Raw genomic sequence first — 25,660 nt, 5'->3', positions numbered from 1 at the left:
GGACTCACTTCCACTAACTAGCTCTTTAAGTTCTGTGAGGATAGTGAGCTGGAAAAAAAAAAAAAAGACCTAGAACAGGTGTTCAACTCCAAATTCTGGCTCTGTCGCATCAGGAACTATCCTAGGGACTCTGAGCCCATTTTCTCCTCTTAGTACCTGTGTCTGTCAGCATTCCCAAGAAACCTCGTGGCTGCCTGTCCCCTATACCCTGGCTCCAGCCTAACCACACTGCCCTGTGCACGCAGGGCTAGACTTTAGAGAAGCTAGAAGCCCAGGTGAGGATCCTTCCCAGTCTCCCCACTGCCCCATCCCCAGACCTGTCTTGGTCACTCCAGAAGACCAAGAAAATTAGTTTACCTGTTTCTTCAGGCCTAACCACCTAATCCCAGGCTGTTTTGCCTCAGCACAAATCATTCTTTTAGTGTCGGGAACTTGAAAAACACCAAAGTCACAGACTGCTTCCCTGACCACACAAAGCAAATGTCTTCAAGCCCCAGACTCTGCCTCTGTTTACAGGCCCCAGAAACTTAGTAGCCCCTTTGAGCCTTCCCTCCTTTTTCACTGTGAAAATCAAGACCCTCAAGAAGACTCTTCACCGTCTTTACCCCGCAACCTACTTAAGTATCTGGTTAGGGCCCCTCCTTTCTTCTCTCCTCCAGCCTCAGGTGAAAGAGGTGCTTCCTCCTCCCTGATGAAACCACCTACACTGCAGTCTGTACTCCGCATTCTGTGACCTCCTTCCTGCCTCTTCCAGGATCTAGTCTGATAATCATCTCTCTCCACCGTTTGCAATGGCTCCTTGTCCACTATCTTTCTTTTTATTGAAGTATAGGTGACATACGCCATAGGTTACATTGTTAGTTTCAGGTGCCCAACAGAGTGATTCCACAAGGCTGTGCGTTATGCTGTGCTCACAAGTGTAGCTCCCATCTGTCCCCATGCAGCGCTATTATAATACCACTGACTACATTCCCTATGCTGTACCTTTCATCCCTGTGACTGATTTATTCAAAAACTGGTCTTCCTGTTCTCCCAAACCACTTCCAGGTCTCTTCTGAGAAACAGGCCTGTGTCTACGTCTGCCTCCACTCTCGCACTAGTTCTTTCTCCCCCTCGGCGATGAGCTTCTCAAAAGAGTTGGCTACGTTCTCTACACTCTGATCCCTTAGTCCAGAGATTAGCAATGTACAGCCAGCTGAATCCAGCCTGCCACCTGTTTTGGTATGACCTGAAACTAGGAATGCTTTATACATTTTTTTTAATAGCTGAAAAAAAAATCAAAAGAAGAATATTCTGTGGGAATGCAAGCTGGTGCAGCCACTCTGGAAAACAGGATGGAGTTTTCTCAAAAAACTAAAAATAGAACTACCCTATGACCCAGCAATTGCACTACTAGGTATTTATCCAGGGGATACAGGTGTGCTGTTTCGAAGGGGCACATGCACCTCAATGTTTACAGTAGTTCTATCAGCAATAGCCAAAGTATGGAAAGAGCCCAAATGTCCATCAACGCATGAATGGATAAAGAAGATGTGGTATACACACACACACACACACACACACACACACACACAATGGAGTATTACTTGGCAATCAAAAAGAATTAAGTCTTGCCATTTGGAACTACGTGGATGGAACTGGAAGGTATTATGCTAAGTGAAATTAGTCAGAGAAAGACACAAATCATATGAGTTCACTCATATGAGGACTTTAAGAGACAAAACAGATGAACAGAAGGGAAGGGAAACAAAAATAATATAAAACCAGGGAGGGGGACAAAACAGAAGAGACTCATAAATATGGAGAACAAACTGAGGGTTGCTGGAGGGGTTGTGGGAGGGGGGATGGGCTAACTGGGTAAGGGGCATTAAGGAATCTACTCCTGAAATCATTGCTTCACTATATGCTCACTAATTTGGATGTAAATTTTAAAAAATAAAAAAATAAAGTTAAAAAAAAGGATAAAAAAGAATATTCTGTGACACGTGAAAATGATGTGAAATTCACATTTCAGTGTCTATCAGTAAAGGTTTATTGGCCACGACCATGCCCATTTGTCTGCTTATGGTCTGTGGCGGCTTTTGCACTATAAGGCAGAGTTGAGTCGTTGCCAAAGAGACTGTGGAGCCTGCAAACAGCCTAAGCTATTTGCTGCCTGGTCCTTTATGGGAAAGGTTTGCTGACCTCTGCCATGGTCTCCACCAGTTATCCTTCCATACTTCTACTAGAGGGATCTTTCTGAAGCACAAATCTGATTATATATAGCACAGCCCAGCTCCAACCTCCCCCCTCCCCCGCCCCCACCATTGTCTTCGGTTCTGGCTCCTTAGCGTGGCACACAACACTCCCGAAGCCCTGACTTCCGACCACTTCTTTACCTCCTAGCCCGTCCTTCTCCCCAAAATATATGTTGCTTCAGCCATGCTGAAGTCCTCGTAGTTTCCCAAATGCTTCACGTGGTTTCCTACATCTATGTGCATTTCCATGCACTCCCTCTGCCTGAATGTTCTTCAACCCTTTCCTCACCTAACTTCTGCTCACCTGACAAAACTCAGTTTAAAGCTTTCCAGGATGCCCTCGGGCTGAGTGTGGGGCCCCTTGTATGAGCCCCCACAGCCCCTTGCGCAACTCTCTCTTAAGCCTTCCTGAAGTACCATCATGCTTGATTTACAGATCTGTTACTCTACAGGTCATGGGAACCTTGAGGGCAGTAACCAGGTGTTACTTATTTCTTTACCGACAGCACCTAGCATAAAGTCTAACCAAAACAGGTATTCAATAAAACACATCTGGGCATCCATGACCGTCTCTCAAATTGAACTGAGTACCAAGGAAATCACCATGTTTGCAGAGGACATTAAATTCTCTTAGCGACATAGACTCGGTTCAAGGACTAAACTGAAAGAGACTTTACAGTACTGGGTACATAGTAAGTGTTCAGGAAATACTTGGTCACTGAAAAGTGTAGATAAGTTTAGCCTCTCGGTTAGCACAGTCCTCGGCTTACTGGATGTGCTTGATAAACGCTGAGTTGATTAATTCCTGTGTTGGGGGAAATGCCAGAAACTAAGCTGAGGCCATACCTGGAAGGTCTTTATGCTGCAGACATTTTTAACTCATTTATCTCCCTGGTCAACACTTCCCCAGTGATGGGGCGCCTGGGTGGCTCAGTTGGTTGAACATGTCTTTTTCTCAGCCCAGGTCATGATCTCCCGGTTCGTGGTATCCAGCCCTGCGTCAGGCTCTGCGCTGTCATTGTGGAGCCTGCTTGGGATTCTCTCTCTCCCTCTCTCTCTGCCCTTCCCCCACGCTCCCTCTCTCTCAAAAGAAACTTTAAAAAAATCTTTAAAAAAAAAGATTCTCTCTCTCTCTCTCTCTCTCTCTCTCTCTCTCCCCCTCTGCTCCTCTCCCCTGCTCGCGCATTCTCTAAAATAAAAAATAAAAAATAATAAACCCCAAACTCCCCCAATGTTAATTTGACAGCAGAAAGGGGCAGGAGGTGAGGCCAGCTGAGAAGTTAGAAAGGTGAGAAAAAAGTGGTTAGAACAGTAGTCTTGCTGAAAAGTCAGGGGGCCTTAACTTATCGGTTGCAGTAGGAATGGAAAAGGGAGAAGGGAGGCTGGATGCAAGAGCCAATGCAGATGTAGGATTAACCCGTCTTTGCAACTGATTGGCTGGGTAGACTGGGAATGCTTGAGGGAGAACGACTGGAAGATGACTGGAGGGTTTTGACCCTGCATAACTAGAAAACACAGGACTGCTGATAGCGTTAAGATGGGAGGCAGGAGGTACAGGTTGGCTCTGGACAGGTCGGTTTTAAGGGACCAGCGGGATGGCCAAGTAGAGGGTCTGCAGTTCACGAGTGAAGTCAGGACCGGTTAAAGATTTGGGAGCTATATGCACAGTATTGAAGTTATGGGAGTTCATGTGTTCTCCAAAGAAGGGAAGGTAGAAAGAGACCCGGTTTTGGGGCAGTGCTATAGGGAATGCCTATATTCAAGAAGTGGGAGACTGGGGCGCTCGGGGGGCTCAATCGGTTAAGCGGCTGACTTGGGCTCAGGTCACGATCTCACGGTTCACGAGTTCGAGCCCCACGTTGGGCTCTTGTTGACAGCTCGGAGCCTGGAGCCTGCTTCAGATTCCGTGTTTCCGTCTCTCTCTGCCCCTCCCCTGCTGATGCTCTGTCTCTCTCTCAAAAATAAATTAAAATATATATATATAAATTTTTTAAAAAAAGAAGCAAGAGAAAGAACAGGTCACAAATATCAGTTAGGACCTGGTATAATGCTGGAGTTTTCCATTTATTTTCTAAATGTACCAGCTCAATGTGCTAAAAAAAAAAGCAAGTAAGACCTCTGGTGCCATTTTCAGTGCCAAGGCTACTTGAAATGAATAATCATATTACCTCAGACAAGTAACCTAGGATACTTCGTGCAGATGTGGTAATGAAACCCCAGGAGAGTTATTAGTAGCTCTAGAAATGGTCCAGAGAAGAGCAATTAAAATCACCAAAGGTGAGAAGCAACTGATGTTTCAGGAAAAACTAAAGGGATAAGGAACCCTTTTAGTCTGGAAAAATACCTAGGAGAGTCAACAGTAGCACAGCAGCAATAATGGCTAGCATTTATTTAGTACTCACCATGTGAGATTATTCCAAACGACTTACATGGATGGTCTCACTCAGAACAAACAACAATCTTTCAAGGTAAGTACTATTATTATCCCCACTTTACAGATGAGGAAATTGAGGCATAGTTAAGTAACTTGCCCAATCTCCCAGATAGTAAAGGAGAAGCCAGGATTCAAACCCATCATGATTCTAGAGCATATGCTTTTAACCCCAGTGGTATAAACCTTTCAGTGAACAAATCTTAAAGATATGAATCAAGTAATCACAGTCTTGCTTACTAAGATTCAAAACTCTAGATACCAAAGCACCACTCAACACGTTAAGAGGGATACAGCGTTTTGTTTGAATTTCTTACACTGAACATACACTATTTTTGTGAAGAAAAAAGAGATTATGCAATTATCAAGACAAATATTGAAAATAGTAGTTTAGGGGCACCTGGGTGGCTCAGTCAGCTGAGCGTCCAACTTCAGCTCAGGTCATGATCTCACGGTTCGTGGGTTTGAGCCCCACATCGGGCTCTGTGCTGACAGCTCAGAGCCTGGAGCCTGCTTCGGATTCTGTGTCTCCCTCTCTCTGTCTCTCTCTGCCCCTCTGCCGTTAGCGCTCTGTATCTCTGTCTTTCAAAAATGAATAAAACCATTAAAAAATTAAAAAAAAATAGTAGTTTACCCAGCAGGTGGTAAAATTCTAGAATTTGTTACCCAGTGAGGTTGGAAGTATAGTTTGAAGAAAGGTTTAGTACCTGCAATAGATATATTCCTCTTCTAGATAACCTGTACAGTCAAAGGGAAAGTGGGTTTTTGAACGAGGTAGGAAAGGACAGAGCATGCTGGATAGAAAGAGAATCTGCATGGGAAATGGCACGTACGAATGGTGTATGAAGTTACTCGCCTCGCTGGGTGGCACATAACAAAATGAATTAACTTGAAGACAATTTTGGATTGTGGTGCCTTCACTATACAACGAACGATCCTGGGAAGACTTGATGAGTCTTCATAAATAACATCTGGGTAGGAAACACTTCAGAGGTCTTTGTCCCCACCTTTAACAAATCCCCATCATGTACCCACTGTGAATATGGAAAATGGCTGTTTCTGTAGGCAAACTAAAGGCACTTCTGGGTTCACCTAGGAACTTAAATGCTCTTTCACATGAAGTTTCTCTTTTGTTATAAGGGTTCATGAACACAGCGCTGCCCCTTGCTGTACCTTGCACCTTTGGGATTAACTCCAACCTGGGATACAATGGATGAATGGACCCAAGGTACTTATTTGAATGATACAGAACTTGGTAACCGTGACTATGAATACTTAGGCTTCCCTTCATGTTAAAATCTACAGATAAGACCATTAAAATCCCACTCCATGAATAGGAGTTGACCATTTACTTCTAGAAAATGTGAAACTAGCCTCGTTTCTTTTGCATTCTTTACACGGGTAAGATATTTAAAAGAAGAGAACGGGGCATTCATATTAAGAATGTAATGGAGAGGGGCGCCTGGGTGGCGCAGTCGGTTAAGCGTCCGACTTCAGCCAGGTCACGATCTCGCGGTCCGTGAGTTCGAGCCCCGCGTCAGGCTCTGGGCTGATGGCTCAGAGCCTGGAGCCTGTTTCCGATTCTGTGTCTCCCTCTCTCTCTGCCCCTCCTCTGTTCATACTCTGTCTCTCCCTGTCTCAAAAATAAATAAATGTTAAAAAAAAAATTTAAAAAAAAGAATGTAATGGAGAAAATCAGGGGCACCTGGGTGGCTCAGTTGGTTAAGCGTCTGGCTTCAGCTCAGGTCGTGATATCAAAGTTCATGGGTTTGAGCTCCACATCGGGCTCTGTGCTGACAGCTCGGAGCCTGGGGCCTGCTTCAGATTCTGTGTCTCCTTCTCTCTCTGCCCCTCCCCCTCCTCATGCTCTGTCTCTCTCGCTCAAAAAGAAATAAAAAATTCTTTAAAAAAGGAACGTGATGGCAAAAATCATATCCAGTGCCTGGTGGCTTATACAAATACCAGATTCCTTACTGGCTCTTTCCGTACCCTCCTCTTTTTAAAGGAAAGGAACCGGGGCGCCTGGGTGGCTCAGTTGGTTAAGCATTCAACTTGGGCTCAGGTCATGATTTCACAGTTCAGGGGTTCAAGCCCCACATCGGACTCTGTGCTGACAGCTCGGAGCCTGGGGCCTGCTTCAGATTCTGTGTCTCTCTCTCTCTCAATGCCCCTCCTCCACTCACGCTTTGTCTCCCTCTCTCTAAAAAATAAATAAACATTAAGAAAAGAAAGGAACCAGATCTAAGCTCTCTTCAGAAACCTCCTAATAATTTTTCTACTTCAGATAAATTAATATTAGCAGAGACAATTTAGTAAGGTGCCTGAAAAGGCTAATTTCAATTTGACCATTGTCAAAGCTAAAACCAAGTTCTTTTCCTTTTTTTTTTTTTTTTTTTTTTGGTCTTTACCTTTTCTATCTTGCTACCTCCCGGGGCGGAAGGAAGCACTTTCAAATCAGTACAGAAAGATTATTTCCTTGTTCTTCCTGATTGTGAGGTTTATAAATACACCTACATTTGTAAGGAATACATTATACTGTACTTGATATTGATCGAGTACTGTGTCAAATCTTGGCTTAGAGGTGAAAAAATTGGAGCAGGCCCAGAGAAAAATAATGACCATAATTAAGGGTTTGGAAAATGGGATCGAGGACAAAACACATAAAGTTTAGGAAATCTGAAGGCTCTTGGATGCCTTCTTCATTTTCTAGTTTTGTTTTCAGCTTTGGGGAAGCTCAAGTATATAAGCAAATGTTCATTATCAATCAAAGAGTTATCGAAATTTAAGGGGGCACCCAAGTCCACAGCGATTTTTGAACCCAATCCAAAATAATGGAAGGACTCTTTATAGAGATCCTTTCAAACAAGGATACGTCACTCCCCACTTCTTTCCCATAATTCATTCAGCAAACATTGGTTGAATGCCTACTGCATGTGACAGGCAATGTTTCAGGCATGGACAGAAATCTCTCTTCTCTCCAAACTTACGTTCCAGTGTGGGAAGAGAGACAATGAACAAAAACAACACAACAAACATCATAAACAGGTAAATTATAGAATATTTCAAAAGGTGATATAGAAATAGAGTAGGCTACGGGGAACAGGAATGGGAGATTGCAAATTTAAAGGGGGTGGCCAGGATAGGGATCTTCGAGCACACGTCAGTTAGCAAAACGTGGAATCCTGACAGGGCAGAGGGCATTTACCTCCTAATGTGCAGCTTACAACGCTGTGCCAATCAGTCAGGGGGCACTGGAGGAGCTGAGAATGAATTCCGTTTCGGCCACATTAAGTTTGAAGTGCCGCGGTACAGAAATAAATGATTAGCGGGTCTGGAAATGCAGATCTGGAGCGAAGGAGAGACGTTTGAGATCGAGACGTCGCTTTGGAATCCCTGTGGTCGAAGCGGTGGGAATGAATAGGTGAGCTCGCCAAAGGAGAGCAGGGTGGAAATAATTCCAGGGAAGAACCTCACTAATGAATGTCTACATTTTAGGGGATGGACACAAAGACAAATCAAGAAAGGAGAGTATACTTTTTTTTTTTTCTGATCAGAGAGAGAGAGAGAGAGAGAGAGAGAGAGAAAATGGGCCGGCGTCGTTCGCGCCCTTTCATTGCAACCTAACGTAAACTGGCTCCCTCCAGAACATAATTGTCCCACGGCACCATACCCCCTGGGGCGTGAATCTTCCTTCAAGCCCTTCTGAAGGTAAGGGGAAAGGAACTAACTTTTACGGAGCATCCCACGCATGCCAAGTGTTTGGGGCTCCAAATCCCGGGATTTTCCTCCTCTATACCCCCGCCCCCCAACCCCGCCGCCGCTTCCCTTTCTGCCTCCTTCAGCAGTGTCGGCTCCCAGAAGGCTGAAGCACTGGACCGGCGGTCAGAAAACACACGAGACGTCTGGAGCGAAAAGGCAAAGCAAACAAACAAACCCCCCTGCCAGGAGTAGAGACCCGGGGCCGCCTTGAACCTCCCCCTCCGGCCCTCTCGCCGCCCCGCCCCTCAAGCCCCACCCCGGCCTCTCCGCAGGCCCCGCCCCTTGCCCCGCGGCCCACGCTCATTTGCTGGCGCCCTTCCGTTCCGCTTCTCCATTGATCCGCTTTCGCTTCTTTCTGCAAGGCTCTCAGCTCAGCGCTGCCCCTCGCGGAGAGGCCGCGCGGCGCAGGCTCGGCTCGTGGTCACTCGCGGACCTTATTCCGTGTCGCTTTCCCCTCCTTCCCGGCATTCCTGCTTCCGCTTTCTCACGGCTCTTTGGTTTTTCCACCTCTAAGGCATTTCGCGCCCAGGGGTTCGGTGACGTCATCTGTCTGCGCTGCGCGGACACCCGCCCGTGGAAGCAGGAACAGCTCCGCCGCCCTTCGCCTCTTTTGTTGGGCTGCCGCTCCTCCGGAATCATGGCGCCGTCGCTATGGAAGGGGCTGGTGGGCGTCGGCCTCTTTGCCCTAGCCCACGCGGCCTTTTCCGCTGCTCAGCGTAAGTGCCGGGGTGGGGTGGGGGCGAGACCGCGGCCGCTCCTGTGCGGGACTCCGGGGGCGGTGTGTGGGCGCACGCTGAGGGAGTGTCGGACCGAGTTTCCCGGGGATGGTCATTTGAGCCCTTAGAGTTGGGGGTGACTCCGAGAAGCGGCGCGGGGCTTGAGTTTGAGGAGACGGGCACCTGAAATTGCAGCAGGGATGGAAGGGGAAGGGGGTGCCTGGGAGAGGGCTCTGAGCTGGCTGCAGGGTGGGCAGAGAGGGAGGCCGTGGGGCTGCAGGGTGGCCAGAGAGGGAGTTGGCCCGGAATCCGGGACGAGTGATGTCAGATCCAGCGTGGGGCTGAGCAGGCTAAGTGTCGGCTTGAGGACCTCTGGTGCTCATGGTCCCACGACAGCTAGGTGGACAGCATCTTGGGCGCTCCTGGGCTGTCCAGGCGGAGACTGAGAAGTTAAATGACCGTTTGCCTTGTGGGGGCACTGTGTTGCAGGAGAAAGGGCACTGGACCGGGAGTCTGGAGGGCTGGTTCTGAAAAACTTGCTTTACCACTAAATCTGTATGACCTTGGGCAAGTCATGTCCCTTCTGTGAGCTTTCACTGAGGTGGATTTTAATTCTTGCCTTTCCTGTGTCACAGAGTGGTTGGGAAATTTAAAAGCAAACAAGTAAAAGTACTTTAACATACCAATACGGTTGTATCGTGGAGAAGAAACTTGGAAGGCCAACAGACGAGGTAGTGCAGTGTTTAGACAGCGGATCCGTTTTTAGGTCTGTCTTCTAGACCAGGGGTCAGCAAACTCTGGCAGGTGGGCCAAATGCAGCCTCTCTCCTGTTTTTGTAGTCAGCTACACATAGTTTCACATTTTTTAATTTGTTGGGGGAAAAAGCAAAAGAATATCATTTTATGATCCGTGACAGTTATAAAAAATAAAAAAAATCTAAGTTTCAGTCTCCATCGATAAAGTTTTACTGGCAGACAGCCACACCCATTCATTTAGGTGTTGCCTGGCTGCTTTCTAAGTGGGGAGTTGAGATGTTGACACAGACAGTGTGGCCTGCAAAACCTAAAATATTTATTATTTGACTCTTCACGGGAAAAGTTTGCTAACCTCTGTCCTAGCGCACGTGGGCAGCTCATTTAATCCATTGCTATGATCTGTCTGCCTAGCATAATCCTCCCCACAGTAGGTACTCAATACATTTGTTAAATGAAGGAAGTGAATTTAAAGTTGAACTTTATTCGTTTGCTAGATTACTTCCCACCTTCAGGAGTAAAGTAGAAAATGAAATGTGAATTCCTTCAAAGCTTTAATTTTTTTTTTCAAGATAAAATCTTCTGTTTATTATACACAGTTAAAATGACCGAGCTATTTTCACTACTTTTTTCATGCATGTATTATGGCATGACATTTGTCTGACGGAAATTCAGTTTTATTTTTTACGTACGTTGTTATTTTGAAATTTTAGATTTGCAGAAAAGTTTCAAAGGTAGTACAGAGTTACCGTATACCCCTCGCCCAGTTTCCCACATTGGTAACATCTTCTGTTACCGTGGCATATTGTCACAACTGAGAGACTGACGCTGGCATATTACTGTTAACTGAAGTCTAGCTTTTATTTGGATTTTACAAGTTTTTCCGATAAGGTCTTCTATTCCAGGAATCAATCCAGGGTATCACATTACATTTGGTTGTCTTGTTTCCCCCGTCTTCTCTATTCTGTGACAGCTTCTCCAAAGCTCCAATCTTTAATGATAACAATAATAACAGCTAACATTCATTACGTGCTTACCATGTGCCAGGCACTGAACTAAGCACTTTATGTGTATTATATAATTCAGTCCTACCAAAAGCGCTGTGGGGGAGGTAGCTGTTGTTATGATTTCTTTTGAAAGATGAAGAAGTTGAGACGAACATAGCTAGGAAACTTGCACAAACTGACAGAGATGATACATGGCGGGGTCAGGATTCAAAGACAAGCAGTTTGGCTCTAGAGCCTATGTGCTGCACCACTTTATGAAATTCAGTTTCATGTAACTGGTTGAAATTGCTCTGTGCTTAGGCGCTGGAGGTACAGTGATGCCCTGGGGAAGTTCAAAGTCAAGTGGGGAAACAAATGGATCAATAAATAATCACAATAAAGTAATATAGATGCTATGCTAAAAGTACATAAGGATGCTTGGAGATGGTCCAGGGGTGGGAGGTGAGGGACAAGGAGGTTAAGGAACATATCTCAGAGCCTTGCTGCCCAAGTGTGTTTAACAGACCAGCCTCGAGGGAATCACCTGGGAGCTTGCTAGAAAGGCAGAAACTCAGGCCCTGCCCCAGAGTTTATTGAATCCTAATCTGCATTTTAATAAGATCCTCAGATGATTTGGTTGTGCAGTCCTTTGAGAAGCGCTACTGTAGACGAGATTAGGGTACTGTTGAGTTCTGCGTCATTGTGTACAGTTGGCTTCGGCGTTGGAATTTTAAGAGTTCTAGAGCGAGGAGATCATGGAAGTAAGTCTGACTCCTTCATTTCACAAATGAGGAAATGCCTGGTTAAAGGTAGTGTTAGAGTCAGATTAGCCTTCATGCAAAGAAGAAGGCTGGCTGGGAATCGAACTGACAGTAGGAAGCTAGCCAAACCTATTTTTGGTATTGGCTGGATGTTTTCTTTTACACCGGTCCTTATGTTAAACCCATAAGATAAAACTTGAGAAATGTCTCTAAGTGCACTCTTTTAAGAGTCACTGCATGTTCCCTGACAGCAGTTTGGGTTTTTTAGTCCACAGCACATTATTAAATAGGGCTTGTGCAAGATTCTTCTAGAGTTAGAGACTCGTGTTTCCGGTGAGATGAGAATGCCTTGTGGCATTTGTCACTGCAGTGGGGCCTCTTTATAATGCTTATGTTGCAAAAAGACTAATATTTACCTTGGAAGCTAATTGTGTCCCGTCAGACCATAGCAGCGGATAGCAAACTATTGTACTGTAGCAATGCCCATCTTTGCTGCACTGAGCTTTGTTACGGCAGAATGGCTATCATGTATCTTACTTAATCTTCACATTATCCCCATTTTACTGTTGCAGAAACATGGGCAGTTGAAAAATAGATACTGTATTTCTTTGACACTCAGACACACGTCCCCTTCCAAGTCCTTCATTCTAACAGTCTGAAATTGAGATACATGTTACAACTCATGGTGATGGATGTCTTCGGGTTGAATGAGATAAACTCAATGACAGTAAGTTGAGGAGCTGGTTTTATGATCCAGGCTTATCAGCTTCCAAATCCTGATGCTTTTCTTTCCTACCTTGCTGCTTCCTGAGGCTAAGGCAGCAGCGGAATTGTAATTTAATCGGAGAGGCAGAAATTGACATCCTGGAATTTCACCTGTTCTCCCACTGCTCCAACATATTCTGGCAGGAGAAAAACATATCCATACCGGTATTACTTGGTCCATACTATGTGATGGTGGTGCTACTTCAGAGTTGAGATTTTCTGTAGGCTTACTCGTTTTTAAATAATTGTGATTTCTTTGACCCGTTAGTGAAAGAAACAGTTTCAGAGGATTCTAGTTTTCCTATAGTACTGAAAGAAGGAAAAAAATGTGGTTTTAGGTATTTCTTCCTTGTACTTGCTCACCTTTCACTCTTTCTGTGTTTTATAAGGTGACAAAGCAGGTCGTGATGAAAATAAAATAGTTCAAGATCAGGCTGACTGCCTTAGAAGATAGAGGTTTTTGAGGAATCCGGGATTAGCGTTGCTTTATGTAGCATATAAGTCAGCCGCTTCTTTGGTGTATTGATTTGCTTGCATTTTAAGAAAGAAAAATGGGCTACAATTTCCTTAATGGTATGCTTCTGGTTTATAGATCGTTCTTATATGCGATTAACAGAAAAGGAAGATGAATCACTGCCAATAGATGTAAGTTGGTCATTTATATTCCGTTAAAATATATTTTAAAAATTAGCCACATAGCTTATAATAATTTTTTACTGGTTTTTATTCTCATAAAATTTTCCAGACATGAAATAACATCTGTTCTCTACTTTACTTTTTGTCACTCATTGTAAAACCCGAAGATTTGGAAACAAAAGATTTCTGTGTTTGGTTTCTAGAACTGTAGTTTAAATAGTCATTCTTGAAGTTTCTTCGTTCGTAGTCTGAGACGAACTTAAAAAGTTGATTATTTGGCTTCATTTTTTAGCAAAGTTCCTTTTTATGTAAAGTTTAAGAACAAGAAAAAGTAACATTGTTTAGGGACATATATGTAGGCGGTAAAAGTAAATAAAAACAAACACACGTGTTGTTGGTTTTTTTTAAGCTAAAATGTTACATTAGTTTCACTCACCCTTTTTATCTTTAAAGGATTGTAAATGACACACTAGTAACTTCTTTGTAACAGAATCAAACAGTATGTGTAAAAAGTAAAACCAACCCTGTACAATAAAAGAGAAGTGACCCCACTGGTCAGCAATTCTGCTTCTACTCCCAACAGTTCGGAGTATGTCAGTGGTTCAGCCCTCTTCCTGTGCACAAACAGTATTATCTTTACTTACATATGTACAGTTTTACCTAATCAAAACAGTTTTTCTTTTAAAAAGTTATTATCTCTGTGTATATATGTATGGTTTTATAATTAGCTTTTTATTACTTAACAGTTTATTGTGACATAATTTCATGATAAGTCATTGATTTGCCACATTCTTGTTAATGGTGCCTGTGATTACATTGTATGAAATAGGTCTCGGTACACTGGTGGGGGAATGTAAATTGGTATAACATGTGATATGAGTTTTAATTTAGAAAGTTAAGAGTAATAGCTTGTGGCTAATTTTGACTTTAGTTGTGTGTAATGAAAGTTTTGATAGATGAGACTATTAACTCACTCTTCTATCACCTTTGCTTTGTGGTGGATTAACCGCCCCCCCCCCCCCCCACCACACATGTATTCATTTATATCTTTTTAAAATACCTTGCTGCTGTTTACAAATTGGGAAATTTGGAAAATACAGAAAAATCACAATCAAGAAAATCAAATGTGCCTGTAATCCCATGTTGGTTAATATCAAACATTGCAAGTTTCTGCTTGCACAACCCCTTTGGAAAACATTTTGGTATTACCTAATAAAGTTGAACGTGTGTATACTCTCCCCCAGTGGTTCTACTCCCATGTACCAGGAGACATACACCAGGATATCCATACTGACATTTTAAAAGTAACACACAGGAAACAGCCCCCGTAGCCGTCAGCAGTGGAATGAATAACTTTTGGAATATTCATATAATATAAGACATGATGAGAATGAATGGACTACAAGGATACATATACTACAATAGGGGCGAATCTCACAAGAAAGTCCAAAAATGGGAAAAAAAGGAAGCAATATACATTTTAGAGGTACATACATAGCTGGTAAAATTATAAAGAAAAGCCTCAAAAACTGGTTAATCTACAGTTCAGTACAATAGTTCACCTTGAGGGAAGGGTGAAGGATAGAACTGGAGAGGGACATGTGGGACTTGAAAGGTACTGGTAGGTTTATTTCTTAAGCTGGGTGGTGGGTCAGGGGTGTTCTTTTTTTTTTTTTTTTTTTTTTTTTTAATTTTTTTTCAACGTTTTTTATTTTATTTTTGGGACAGAGAGAGACAGAGCATGAACAGGGGAGGGGCAGAGAGAGAGGGAGACACAGAATTGGAAACAGGCTCCAGGCTCTGAGCCATCAGCCCAGAGCCCGACGCGGGGCTCGAACTCCCGGACCGCGAGATCGTGACCTGGCTGAAGTCGGACGCCCAACCGACTGCGCCACCCAGGCGCCCCAGGGGTGTTCTTTTTATACTCAATGATATTTAACCATAATACATTTAAAAATTCTTAGTTGCTCTTGGAAGCAGGTAACTGTTGATAACTGAGTTCTGAATGGCTCAGTACCTGTTTGCCATTTGAGAAGACCCAGAAGTATCTTTGCAGCCAATCCACAGAATGTATAGAAGATTTTGGTGTGTCTGAGTTCAAATTATTTAAAGGGAGAATTGATTCCTTGGTAGGACCTGGGAGAAATACTTGTCAGAGGCTAAAAAGAGATGGAGAGAAAATGGCAAAGTTTTATGATAATATTTGTATGTTATTTGATAATCTCAATCTTTATACTCACAGATAGTTCTTCAGACACTTCTGGCCTTTGCAGTTACCTGTTATGGTATAGTTCATATTGCAGGGGAGTTTAAAGACATGGATGCCACTTCAGAACTAAAAAATAAGTAAGTCCTTCCCTTTTCATAGGCATTAAGTTTCATAGGGGTTTTGCTTCATTTACATAATTTAAAATGTATGTTTTCTGGTACATAAAAGTTGGTTTTGTTTTTACATTTTGATTATGCAGCTCGTTTGAGTAGTGAGGTGAAAATACCGAGGCCGTGTTTGATGAGATGGAAAAATGGAAGTCGTATGACAGATTATTGACAGTAGACTAAGATGTGTTGTATTTGCTTAAAATTATTTATTGGTTCGACGGATGGAAAGAAATAGACGTATAGGAAGATATCCCCTCAGAAATTGTTTCCTTTCATCCTTCCTCTTTTTCCTTCCCTTTCTTTCCTTCCCTTTCTTTCCTTCCCTTCTTTCCTTCCTTCCTTCCTTCCTTCCTTCCTTCCTTCCTTCCTTCCTTTCTCCCCCCACTCTCTTTATCCACTTGTTCCAGCTCAGTGTTTGGAAGAATAGGGGTTTTCTGTTTCCTCTACCACTTGAACCTAGTCTGTGACATAGACTGTGCTCTCTGGCCCTTTCCTCTTCCTGGACTACAGTATATTTGTTATTTTGCTTTCTTTTTTTCTCCTGTACTTCTAAGCTATTTCCTTGAGCTTTGCTTGCTTTTTCTTTTCCATATTTCTTACTGTCATGAAATTATCCTTGTACCTTTGTTCAGTTCCATCTCTGGACTTCACCCACCTTCTTGAACCTGGAAATTTTAACCCTTTACAATGTCTCCTCAGAAGGATTCACAGTGAGCATTTATTTGTTAGAGGAAACCCACCCCCTTGTTACTTTTACTTTTCAATTTACATTTTAAATAGTCACATCCCAGGCTTCCTGTTTTACGTGGGAGTATGCTTGGATTTTTAGGTGGGCTGACTTTGAGATGTGAATTTTTATCGAGGCAGAGTCCTTCTTTCTCCAGGAAAATAATGTTTAAACAAACCAATACTAAAAGCCATACACTTAGGTGTTTGTGAACTTTTTTAGACTATATATATATATATATATATATATATATATATATATATATATCTATCTTGCTGAGAAAATAGAAAGGACACTCTACTATCACCACCCACTGTAGTTCTTACAAAGAGTCTACCAAGAATTGCAGGCAGAGGGCCAGGAAAGAAGTAAAACAGAATGGCATTAAGTAGGTGGTAGCAAAATATATACATTTAGTAGGTGGTAGCAAAATGTATGAGTTTGGACAACAGAAGGTACAGAAGGGCCAAAAGGAGCTTTTTGTTGTACTTGAAAGATTCTTGGAAACAGATCTGTGAAACGATCGTATTGCTTGAGTAGCGAGGGCCAAATGAAAATAATCAAAGGTAAAATCTGTGTACTGGTTTAAAAAATTTTTGGCATGGCTAGCTAGAGTAAGATTTATAGATGTGATTACAGTTGAGCGATGATTCGTGCTATTATTCATAGAAAGGAACGGCTGAAAGACAAATTTGAGGGCTTTGTGTTGCTTTCCCAGGCTTCTTATTTTCCTTGCGCAGGAAAAAGAAATGAAACACAGTATGATTATAGCCTGTTTATAGCCTGATTTCACGGATTTAAACTTAGTTAAGAGCAAATTCATAATTCATTAGAAGCCTGCTTGTTTTCAAATAGGCTTTTTGACAGGTTTATCTAAAGTGGATGCTCTTTGTTTTTTCTTTTAAGGACATTTGACACATTAAGGAATCACCCATCATTTTATGTATTTAATCATCGTGGTCGAGTGCTGTTCCGGCCTTCGGATACAACAAACTCTTCAAATCAAGATGCATTGTCCTCTAATACATCATTGAAGTTACGAAAACTTGAATCACTGCGTCGTTAAGATTTTTACAGATTATAATAACAGGACAGGACACAGAGCTGGAATATTGGAGTTTGGGGTATAAAACACTCCCCCCCCCCCATCATCAGTATTTATATTATATTGATTTTTCAGACCTAATTAAAAAGAGTCTATGGCCCTTGTTTGTACACTGTTAATCAAATCATTAATGGAGTATAAGTTATCTGTGAAATGAGTCTTTGAGCTTTCATAGAGAGAATTCCTTTTTCCACTTAAAAGAAATTCCTATCTTTTGTAAAAGTCACTGTTTTGAACACATTTCTTTGAAAAATGTTGATGGTTTTGTAACTATTTATTTTCTTAGATTTCTCTTCTTTTGCACTTGAGTTTTTGGGATCCTTTTGGCAATAATGTGACTACTGCATTTTGCAGCACGAATGATAGCAGGAAGGTCTTTGGTTCTTAACAACAAATGGACTTCTCTGAAGAGACCAAAATGGTGACTTAGCAGTTTTCCTGACGCCCCCTAAACAGTGGCTCTGCTCCAGCAGATACATACCAGTTTTTAATTTCTCACGACCTCTCACCCCGCCCCACTCCCGTATACCTTCCCACGTCAGCTGTCTTGTGCCATCACTTCTCTGGGGTTCTGTGTGCAGTGAGCGATTCTTGTGTCCGAAATTCTTTGTCATAAGTAGGTTTAACAAATTCAACTTGCCGTAAAGCTACTTGTGTTCTCTTCATTTATCTGTGGGAAATTTCCCTAACCGATTATGTAGTTTAAGGATAGCTGCAGATAGACCAAAAAGACCACTCATGGTTTCATTAATTATCCTGTCTGCAGAAGAATAGTAATCACAGAAGAAAGCCCATGACTGGTCATTAGCCTGTTTAACTTCTTCGAAGACTCTGTTATTTTACTGCATACTAAACTAGTGAATTAGTAAGACTAAAGGAAAGTTCTCATCAGAGGTCAACTTCCAAGGCCTCGGGACAAATGTGTTTTAAATATTTGGAACTAATACCTTTAATTAAAAACAAGGTCATTTAAGAAATTGTTTTATGGCTTCGGATTTATAGCAGGCTTAGAGTTTTCCATCTTCATTGTGTGTTGCTGAAGGTAAGGATGAGGGTACAGAGGAGACTTTGGTTTTTTTTGTTTAGAAACAGTAATTTTAGGTTCAGGGAAATTTGGCTAGCTCTTTGATCTGCAGGGAGCGTCACATTCTTTTGTAGAGAAGGTTGCTTTTGTTGAACTGTGCAGGTATGAAAACATTGCTTTTGTTGAATTGTGTAGGTGCAAAGGGAATAACTGTGCAGATTTGAAAAGGAAATATGCTTTAGGCAAGAGTCAGTCGTAAGGTGCCCTTATGCCTGGTGGCATTTTTCCCATTAGAAATGAACCTCAGCTCTTCTATTCTGCCTGGTAACACACAGCCCCAAAGCACGAGATTATTTCGTCGTTGAGTTCTTATTGTCGTTTAGTTTTGTTTTGCCAAGCCAGTCTGTCTGTGGAACACTGACTCTGCTCTCTAAGGAGAACAAAGTTAGAAATCTGCTGATAGCCTAGAATAATTTAGAAATGAATGAACAGTGGAATTCAGGGGTTAATGTGGTTATAATGTAAATCAAATCTGCCTTGTGTGTGAGAAGGCAGCTCCTTATATCAGGCTTGTCTACCATTTCCTCAGGTATGACTTGACTTGCAAGAGCCTCTTTTCTGTTTTTTGGGGGCTGTCTTCCTTTTTTAATATTCACATACCTTCGATGCTGCCATTCAAAGGGTATAGTTCAGTGGTTTTGTAATATATTTTCACAAAGTTGTATGACCAGCACCACAGTGAGTTTTAGAACATTTCTGTCACCCCCAAAAGAAACCCTGTACCCTTTGGCAGGCACCTCTCATACCCCACCCCACCTCCCAGTGCCTCCCAGCCCCGGGCAACCACTAATCTGCTTTCCGCCTCTATAGATTTGCCTGTTCTGGCCATTTAATACGAGTGGATTCGTACAGTGTCTGGTCTTTGAGTGACTGGCTTCTCGAATGTAGTTTTGTTGCACGTGGAGTGAGCGTGTCTCCTCCCGAGAACTGTGATTTCTGTGGAAGGAAGTGGTTGGTAAAATCAGGGGATGTGACCGGGGAGGGCCAGACACTTACTCGTTTTCTAGTCACTTTTAGGCTGAATAGTTTTTGCTCGTAATCAGTCACTCATGATCTACTACTATTTACAAGATTTTGGCTCGGCTCTAGAATGGATATTGAAATCTTTGCCTGCCCAGTCAGGAAAGTCCAAGTAAAAATCATGCCCAATATTTTGGCAGATAATTGACATAGTTTTCAGGTGCGTCTAACTTTGTTAGCAGGTGTGTATACCTCAAGCCAGATGAGCTTCCCAAATTTCTTCTTTACTTCCCTCCCGTGAATTTCTGTTTCTGTTTTCAAGTATGTACCATAGGACTAAAGCTGATTTGGATGCATCGTAACAGTGCTAAATGAATTAAATTCAGAATTTTATTTATAATACTTTGAGACCGTCCATGACTACCTAGGGTAGTCCAAAAATGTAGTGATGTGAGCTAGTTAAGCCTGCAGGTGACTGCCAATTTTAGAGACATTCAGAAGCGTGTACTCAATATTGAAGGCTCGCTAGAATATAGCAAGACACTTCTTAATAACCAGGGAACCAGCCAAATGCTCTCGGCTAATGTCCCAGCCACAGACCATGCAGATCGGCGGATTAGAGACCATGATGCTCTGCTAACTCCCTAATGATTGTTTCCTAAGCACTGTGGCTTATTTTTGAGTGACATGACAGCATCTTCCTGGTTGTATGTGGCCTGTTTCCATGATGTATTGAGTAGTGTTGTTTGTTGTGAACATCAATGCCTGTAACACCAAGCTAAACACCTTCTTTTGGATATGTTTCCTCTCTTTAAATGACCTTGCCCTGTCCAATAAATAAATGATTGTCTCACCCTGTTTTTGGTAGTGGTTTTTGTTTTTGTTTTGTTTTTTAAATATCATTCTCTTCTGCTTCTCTGTCCCCAGAAAAATGTAAGAGCTAATTTTATGACTGTATTTTTTTTTCCAGTGTGATGCTGTTTTACTAAATTCAATGGATACTTCACTTTTTCTTGTACATGTAAAGTCTAATGGCTATTTTGTGTTTTTTTTTTTAGAGTCAAAACAGAATGTGTAATCTCACTTATATTTACAAATTATCACATGCCCTTTGGAGTATAAGAATTTCAGTCCGTGAGTAGCAGTGTCCAGTCATCCCGTTGCAAATTTGTTATAACTTTATACTTGACATCATTATGATTAAAGCATCAGGTGGCCAATCGGGAGTCTGATGAAAATCCAGGGGGAAGTTCTGGTTTGTAAAACTCGGCACCTCTCTGGAGTATTTTGAAAACTAACACCACCAGCATTCAATTCTACCTAGGGATATGTCAAAATAACCTACAAATCAAGTATGAAGTTAATATGCACGTGGCAAAAACAACAAATCAGATTGTACAGAAAGGCATGACATTAAAACCTGCCCCTTCCCTCCCGTGCCTAATGCCCCTCTCCAAAGGTAACCAGCTTAAAGTGTCATGTGTATTTGTTCGGGGATGTCATTATTTGCCAGCAAATATATCTTAAAAAAATTTTTACACTAATGGAGTCAGAATGTATACACTCTTCTGTATCTTGCTATTTTTGCCACCTGTGTCTTGCAAGATCTTTCTGTATCAGGCTATACAGAAATACCTCATTCTTTTTAATGACTGTGTGGCGTTCCAGTGTATGAATGTGTTACAAATGTCGAAACACTGATGGGATCTCAGGTTTTCAGTATTTTACTATGGTTAAACCATACTCCAGTGAACAGACTTGTACGTATAATGAGATTACACCCACAGGGTTACTTCCTAGCAGTAGGATTGCTGGGTCAAAGGCTATTTTTCACTTTCAGTTAAGTAGTTATTGCCAAATGGTTCTCCAGAAGTCTTTGCCTACTTATTCTCCCACATATAATGTATAAGAACAATTATTCCCAAGGCCTATGCCGTTGCTGGGTACTAAACTTTTAAACATCTGATCATCTGAAACTGAATAAGTGATACCTTGCACCTTACTTCAGCTATATTGCATTTTAATAAAGGATATGGGACACATTTTCATGTTTATTGGTTACTTATATTTCATTTTCTGTGAACTGTGTGGTCATGTTCTGTTTTCTACTAGATGCTTTGTTTTTTATTGATTTGTATGAGCTCTTTGTAAGCTAAGAAAATTGGTCCATTGTCATATGTTTAGCAATATTTTCCTGAGATTGATTTATTTACTTATTTATGTAGTTAAACTTCTCAGTCTTTATGGCTTTTGGGATTCATGCCTTGCTTAGAAAGGCCTTCTTTACATTTAAGAATAAATTTAATGTATTTTTCCAGTACTTTTAAGGTTTTTTTTTTAATCTTTACATCTTTGATTCATTTGGACTTTATTTAGGTAGAAGGAGTGAGGTAAGGATTCAACATTTTTCTCCCCAAATAGCTGTGTGGTTATCCCAACTCCATTTTTTGACTTTTTTCCCCCACACTGATTTGAAAAGCCATCCTCATTCATACATTGAATTTATGTACATACTTAGACCTGTTTCTGAGTTCTGAAGTCTGTTGCAAAAATGACTGGGATTTTTCCTACTTATTCATGCATGTTTATATTTCCAGATGGACATTAGTATCATTTGGTCCATTTCTAGAATCCTGTTGATTACTTTTCTAAAATTGTATTTTGAAAAATTTCAAACTTATGGGAAACGTGAAAGAGTAATAATAAGAATGCCAATATACGTTTCATTTAGAGTCACCATTCCTAATATTTTGCCACTTTTGTTTTTCTCTCCTGAATAGTTTATGGTAAATTGGGGACTTCATAATCACACTTCACGACATCACGACATCCTTAAATATGTCAGTGTGCCATTTCTATAAGAATGAGTACATTTCCCATTTAACCACAATACAACTCTCACACTGAAGAAAATGGTGAACCATCCAATATATTCAAATTTCCCCATGTGTCCCCAGAATGACTTTCATAGCTGAGCCCACCAAGGTTCACACATTATAGTATGTCTCTCTAGTCTCCTTTTTATTTTATTTTATTTTATTTTATTTTATTTTATTTTATTTTATTTTATTTTACATTTATTTATTTTGAGAGAGAGTGAGCAAGCGAGCACGAGTGGGAGAGAGGCAGAGGGAAGGAGGGAGGGAGGGGGAGAGAGAGAGAGAGAGGGAGAGAGAGAGAGAGAGAGAGAGAGAATATCCCAAGCAGGCTCCACACTGCCAGTGCAGAGCCCAATACGGGGCTTGAACTCACAAACTGTGAGATCATGACCTGAGCCGAAATTGAGAGTCGGATGCTTAACCAACTGAGTCACCCAGATGCCCCTCTAGTCCCTTTTAAACAGTTCCTCTACCTCTTTTTAAAAAATGATATTTTCCAAATAAACTTTATTTCTCAGAACTGTTTTAAATGTACACAGAAATTGGGAAGATAGCACAGAGTTCCCACATACCCCATGCTCAGTTTCCCCTATTGCTAACATCTTACATTACCATGAGACATTTGATACAATCAAGGAACCAATATTGATACATTGTTACAAACTACAGTTAATATTCAAGTTTCCCCAGATTTTACTTAACGTCCTTTGTGTGTTCCAGGATTCCAGCCAGGATACTGCATTGCATTTAACTGTAATGTCTTCTTAGGTTTTCCTTGGCTGTGGCAGTTTTTTATACTGTCCTTGTTTCTGATGATCTTGACAGCTTTGAGGGATACTGGCCAGGTATTTGGTAAAATTTCCCTTTATTGCAATTTGTCTGATGTTTTTACCATTACACTGGGATTACGCGTGCTATTGTTCTATCAAGGGTACATATTTATGAACGTGACTTACCACTGTTGATGTAATTCCTGATCACCTAAGTTAGTGTTTGTCAGGTTTCTCCACTGTAAAGTTCCTTTTTTTTCCCCCCCATTTCCATACTGTCCTCTTTGGGAGGAAGTCACTATGCATAGGCCACACAGGGAATAGGGACTTCTGCTCTACTTCCTTGAGGATGGAGTATCTACATAAGTTATTTTTGGCATTCTTCCTTTTTTTAAATTTATGTTTATTTTTTTTTATTTTTACATTTATTTATTTTTGAAAGACAGAGAAAGAGCACAAGTAGGGGAGGGGCACAGAGAGAATGAGACACAGAACCCGAAGCAGGCTCCAGGCTCTGAGTTGTCAGCACAGAGCCCAACGCGGGGCTCGAACTCACAAACCTTGAGATCATGACCTGAGCCGAAGTTGGATGCCCAACCGACTGAGCCACCCAGGAGCCCCATTTGGCATTCTTCTGCACCGGAGGTATGTTTCTTCTTTCCCCCTTATTAACTTATTTGGTCATTTATATGAGTTTCGACTCTTGGGTATGTTTTTTTACACTTTGGATTATCATGCAACACTACTTTGAGGTGGAAATTGCCCCAGTGTTGGACATTGGTAGCTCTTTCACTGGGCTCCTGTGTGTCCCTTTGACATACTCCCATTGTTGCGGATTTTTTCGTTTTGTTTTAAGCACTTCCTTACCTCCTGCCACAAGATGTTCCAGGCTCATCGTGTATATTTCCTTCCCCAGTCCTAGAATCGGGCTTTTCTCCAGGGAACCTGAGTCCTTTTCTTGAAGAATGGTATTAGAAACCAGGATCTGGGCCCCAGTGCTGCTGGGGTTTTGTTGCTTCAAGACCCTTTCAACTGATGGGGCAAGAAAATATATGTGCATACACTAACCTGTGCATATACACACATATATAAATATTTCCATACATAACTGCTGTATCTCTATTATGTGAAACACGAGTTCATACCGACATTCCATCCATCATCACATAAATCATTCTAACCACCTCCCCTTGCTGATCTGCAAACCGCTACTCCCATGCTAAGAAACCTGGCTCCCACGGTCTGCTACCTGTTTACTTGAATTGTTTAAACCCATTATACATGGTTTCAGAATCGTTACCCTGTACTCTCATGGAAAACGACATTCCCAACTACAGCAGTGATTATACATGTTTGTTTGCCATTGGTTTTATAGACCCCACTCATTTCCAAAGTTACTTAGGTCTACACCCCTCCCCTTCAGTATGTTTGCTTCACAAATTTGTAATACAGTTCGATTGCTTTGTCACATTCTGCATTCTATCTTGGGATTCCCCTGGCCTAAATGATTTTTAAAAATTTGTATACATCAGTGGCACAAAAACAGACACTCAGCTCAATGAAACAGACTAGAGAATCGAGAAATGGACCCACACACGTATGGCCAACTAATCTTTGACAAAGCAGGAAAGAATATCCAATGGAATAAAGACAGTCTTTTCAGCAAGTGGTGCTGGGAAAACTGGACAGCGACATGCAGAAGAATGAACCTGGACCACTTTCTTACACCATACCCAAGAATAAACTCAAAATGGATGAAAGACCTAAATGTAAGACAGGAATCCATCAAAATCCTCGAGGAGAAAGCAGGCAAAAACTTCTTTGACCTTGGCCGCAGCAACTTCTTACTTAACACGTCTCCAGAGGCAAGGGAAACAAAAGCAAAAATGAACTATTGGGACCTCATCAAAAGAAAAAGCTTCTGCACGGTGAAGGAAACAATCAGCAAAACTAAAAGGCAACCGACAGAATGGGAGAAGATATTTGCAAATGACATATCAGATAAAGGGTTAATATCCAAAATCTCTAAAGAACTTACCAAACTCAACGCCCAAACAACAAATAATCCAGTGAAGAAATGGGCAAAAGACATGAATAGACACTTCTCCAAGGAAGACATCCAGATGGCCAACTGACACATGAAAAAATACTCAACATCACTCATCATCAGGGAAATGCAAATCAAAACCACAATGAGATACCACCTCACACCTGTCAGAATGGCTAACATTAACAACTCAGGCAACAACAGATGTTGACAAGGATGCAGGAAAGAGGATCTCTTTTGCATTATTGGTGGGAATTCAAGCTGGTGCAGCCACTCTGGAAAACGGGATGGAGGTTCCTCAAAAAACTAAAAATAGAACTATCCTATGAGCCAGCAATTGCACTACTAGGTATTTATCCAAGGGATACAGGTGTGCTGTTTCAAAGGGACACATGCACCCCCATGTTTATAGCAGCACTATCCACAATAGCCAAAGTATGGAAAGAGCCCAAATGTCCATTGCTGGATAAATGGATAAAGAAGATGTGTATATATACAATGGAGTATTACTCGGCAATCAAAAAGAAGGAAATCTTGCCATTTGCAAAGACGTGGATGGAACTAGAGGGTATTATGCTAAGCAAAATTAGTCAGAGAAAGACAAAAATCATATGACTTCACTCAGATGAGGACTTTAAGATACAAAACAGATAAACAGAAGGGAAG

At 41.7% G+C, this 25,660-nt stretch overlaps 1 protein-coding gene across 1 annotated transcript; it reads left to right on the top strand.

Annotated features, from left to right (window-relative positions):
• Nucleotides 1-8,761: 8,761 nt before the first annotated feature.
• Nucleotides 8,762-20,151, top strand: MMGT1 (membrane magnesium transporter 1). Its single transcript, XM_047843584.1, has 4 exons — nucleotides 8,762-9,143; nucleotides 13,000-13,052; nucleotides 15,286-15,389; nucleotides 17,056-20,151. Exons 1-4 carry the CDS (start codon nucleotides 9,065-9,067, stop codon nucleotides 17,213-17,215), a joined length of 396 nt encoding a protein of 131 aa, XP_047699540.1. The 5' UTR covers nucleotides 8,762-9,064; the 3' UTR covers nucleotides 17,216-20,151.
• Nucleotides 20,152-25,660: the final 5,509 nt, after the last annotated feature.

The sequence above is a fragment of the Prionailurus viverrinus genome, chromosome X (assembly GCF_022837055.1).
Source record: "Prionailurus viverrinus isolate Anna chromosome X, UM_Priviv_1.0, whole genome shotgun sequence".
Classification (NCBI taxonomy): domain Eukaryota; kingdom Metazoa; phylum Chordata; class Mammalia; order Carnivora; family Felidae; genus Prionailurus; species Prionailurus viverrinus.
Note: the sequence above shows the minus strand (reverse complement) of the source record. Positions and strands in the feature narration are given on the sequence as shown.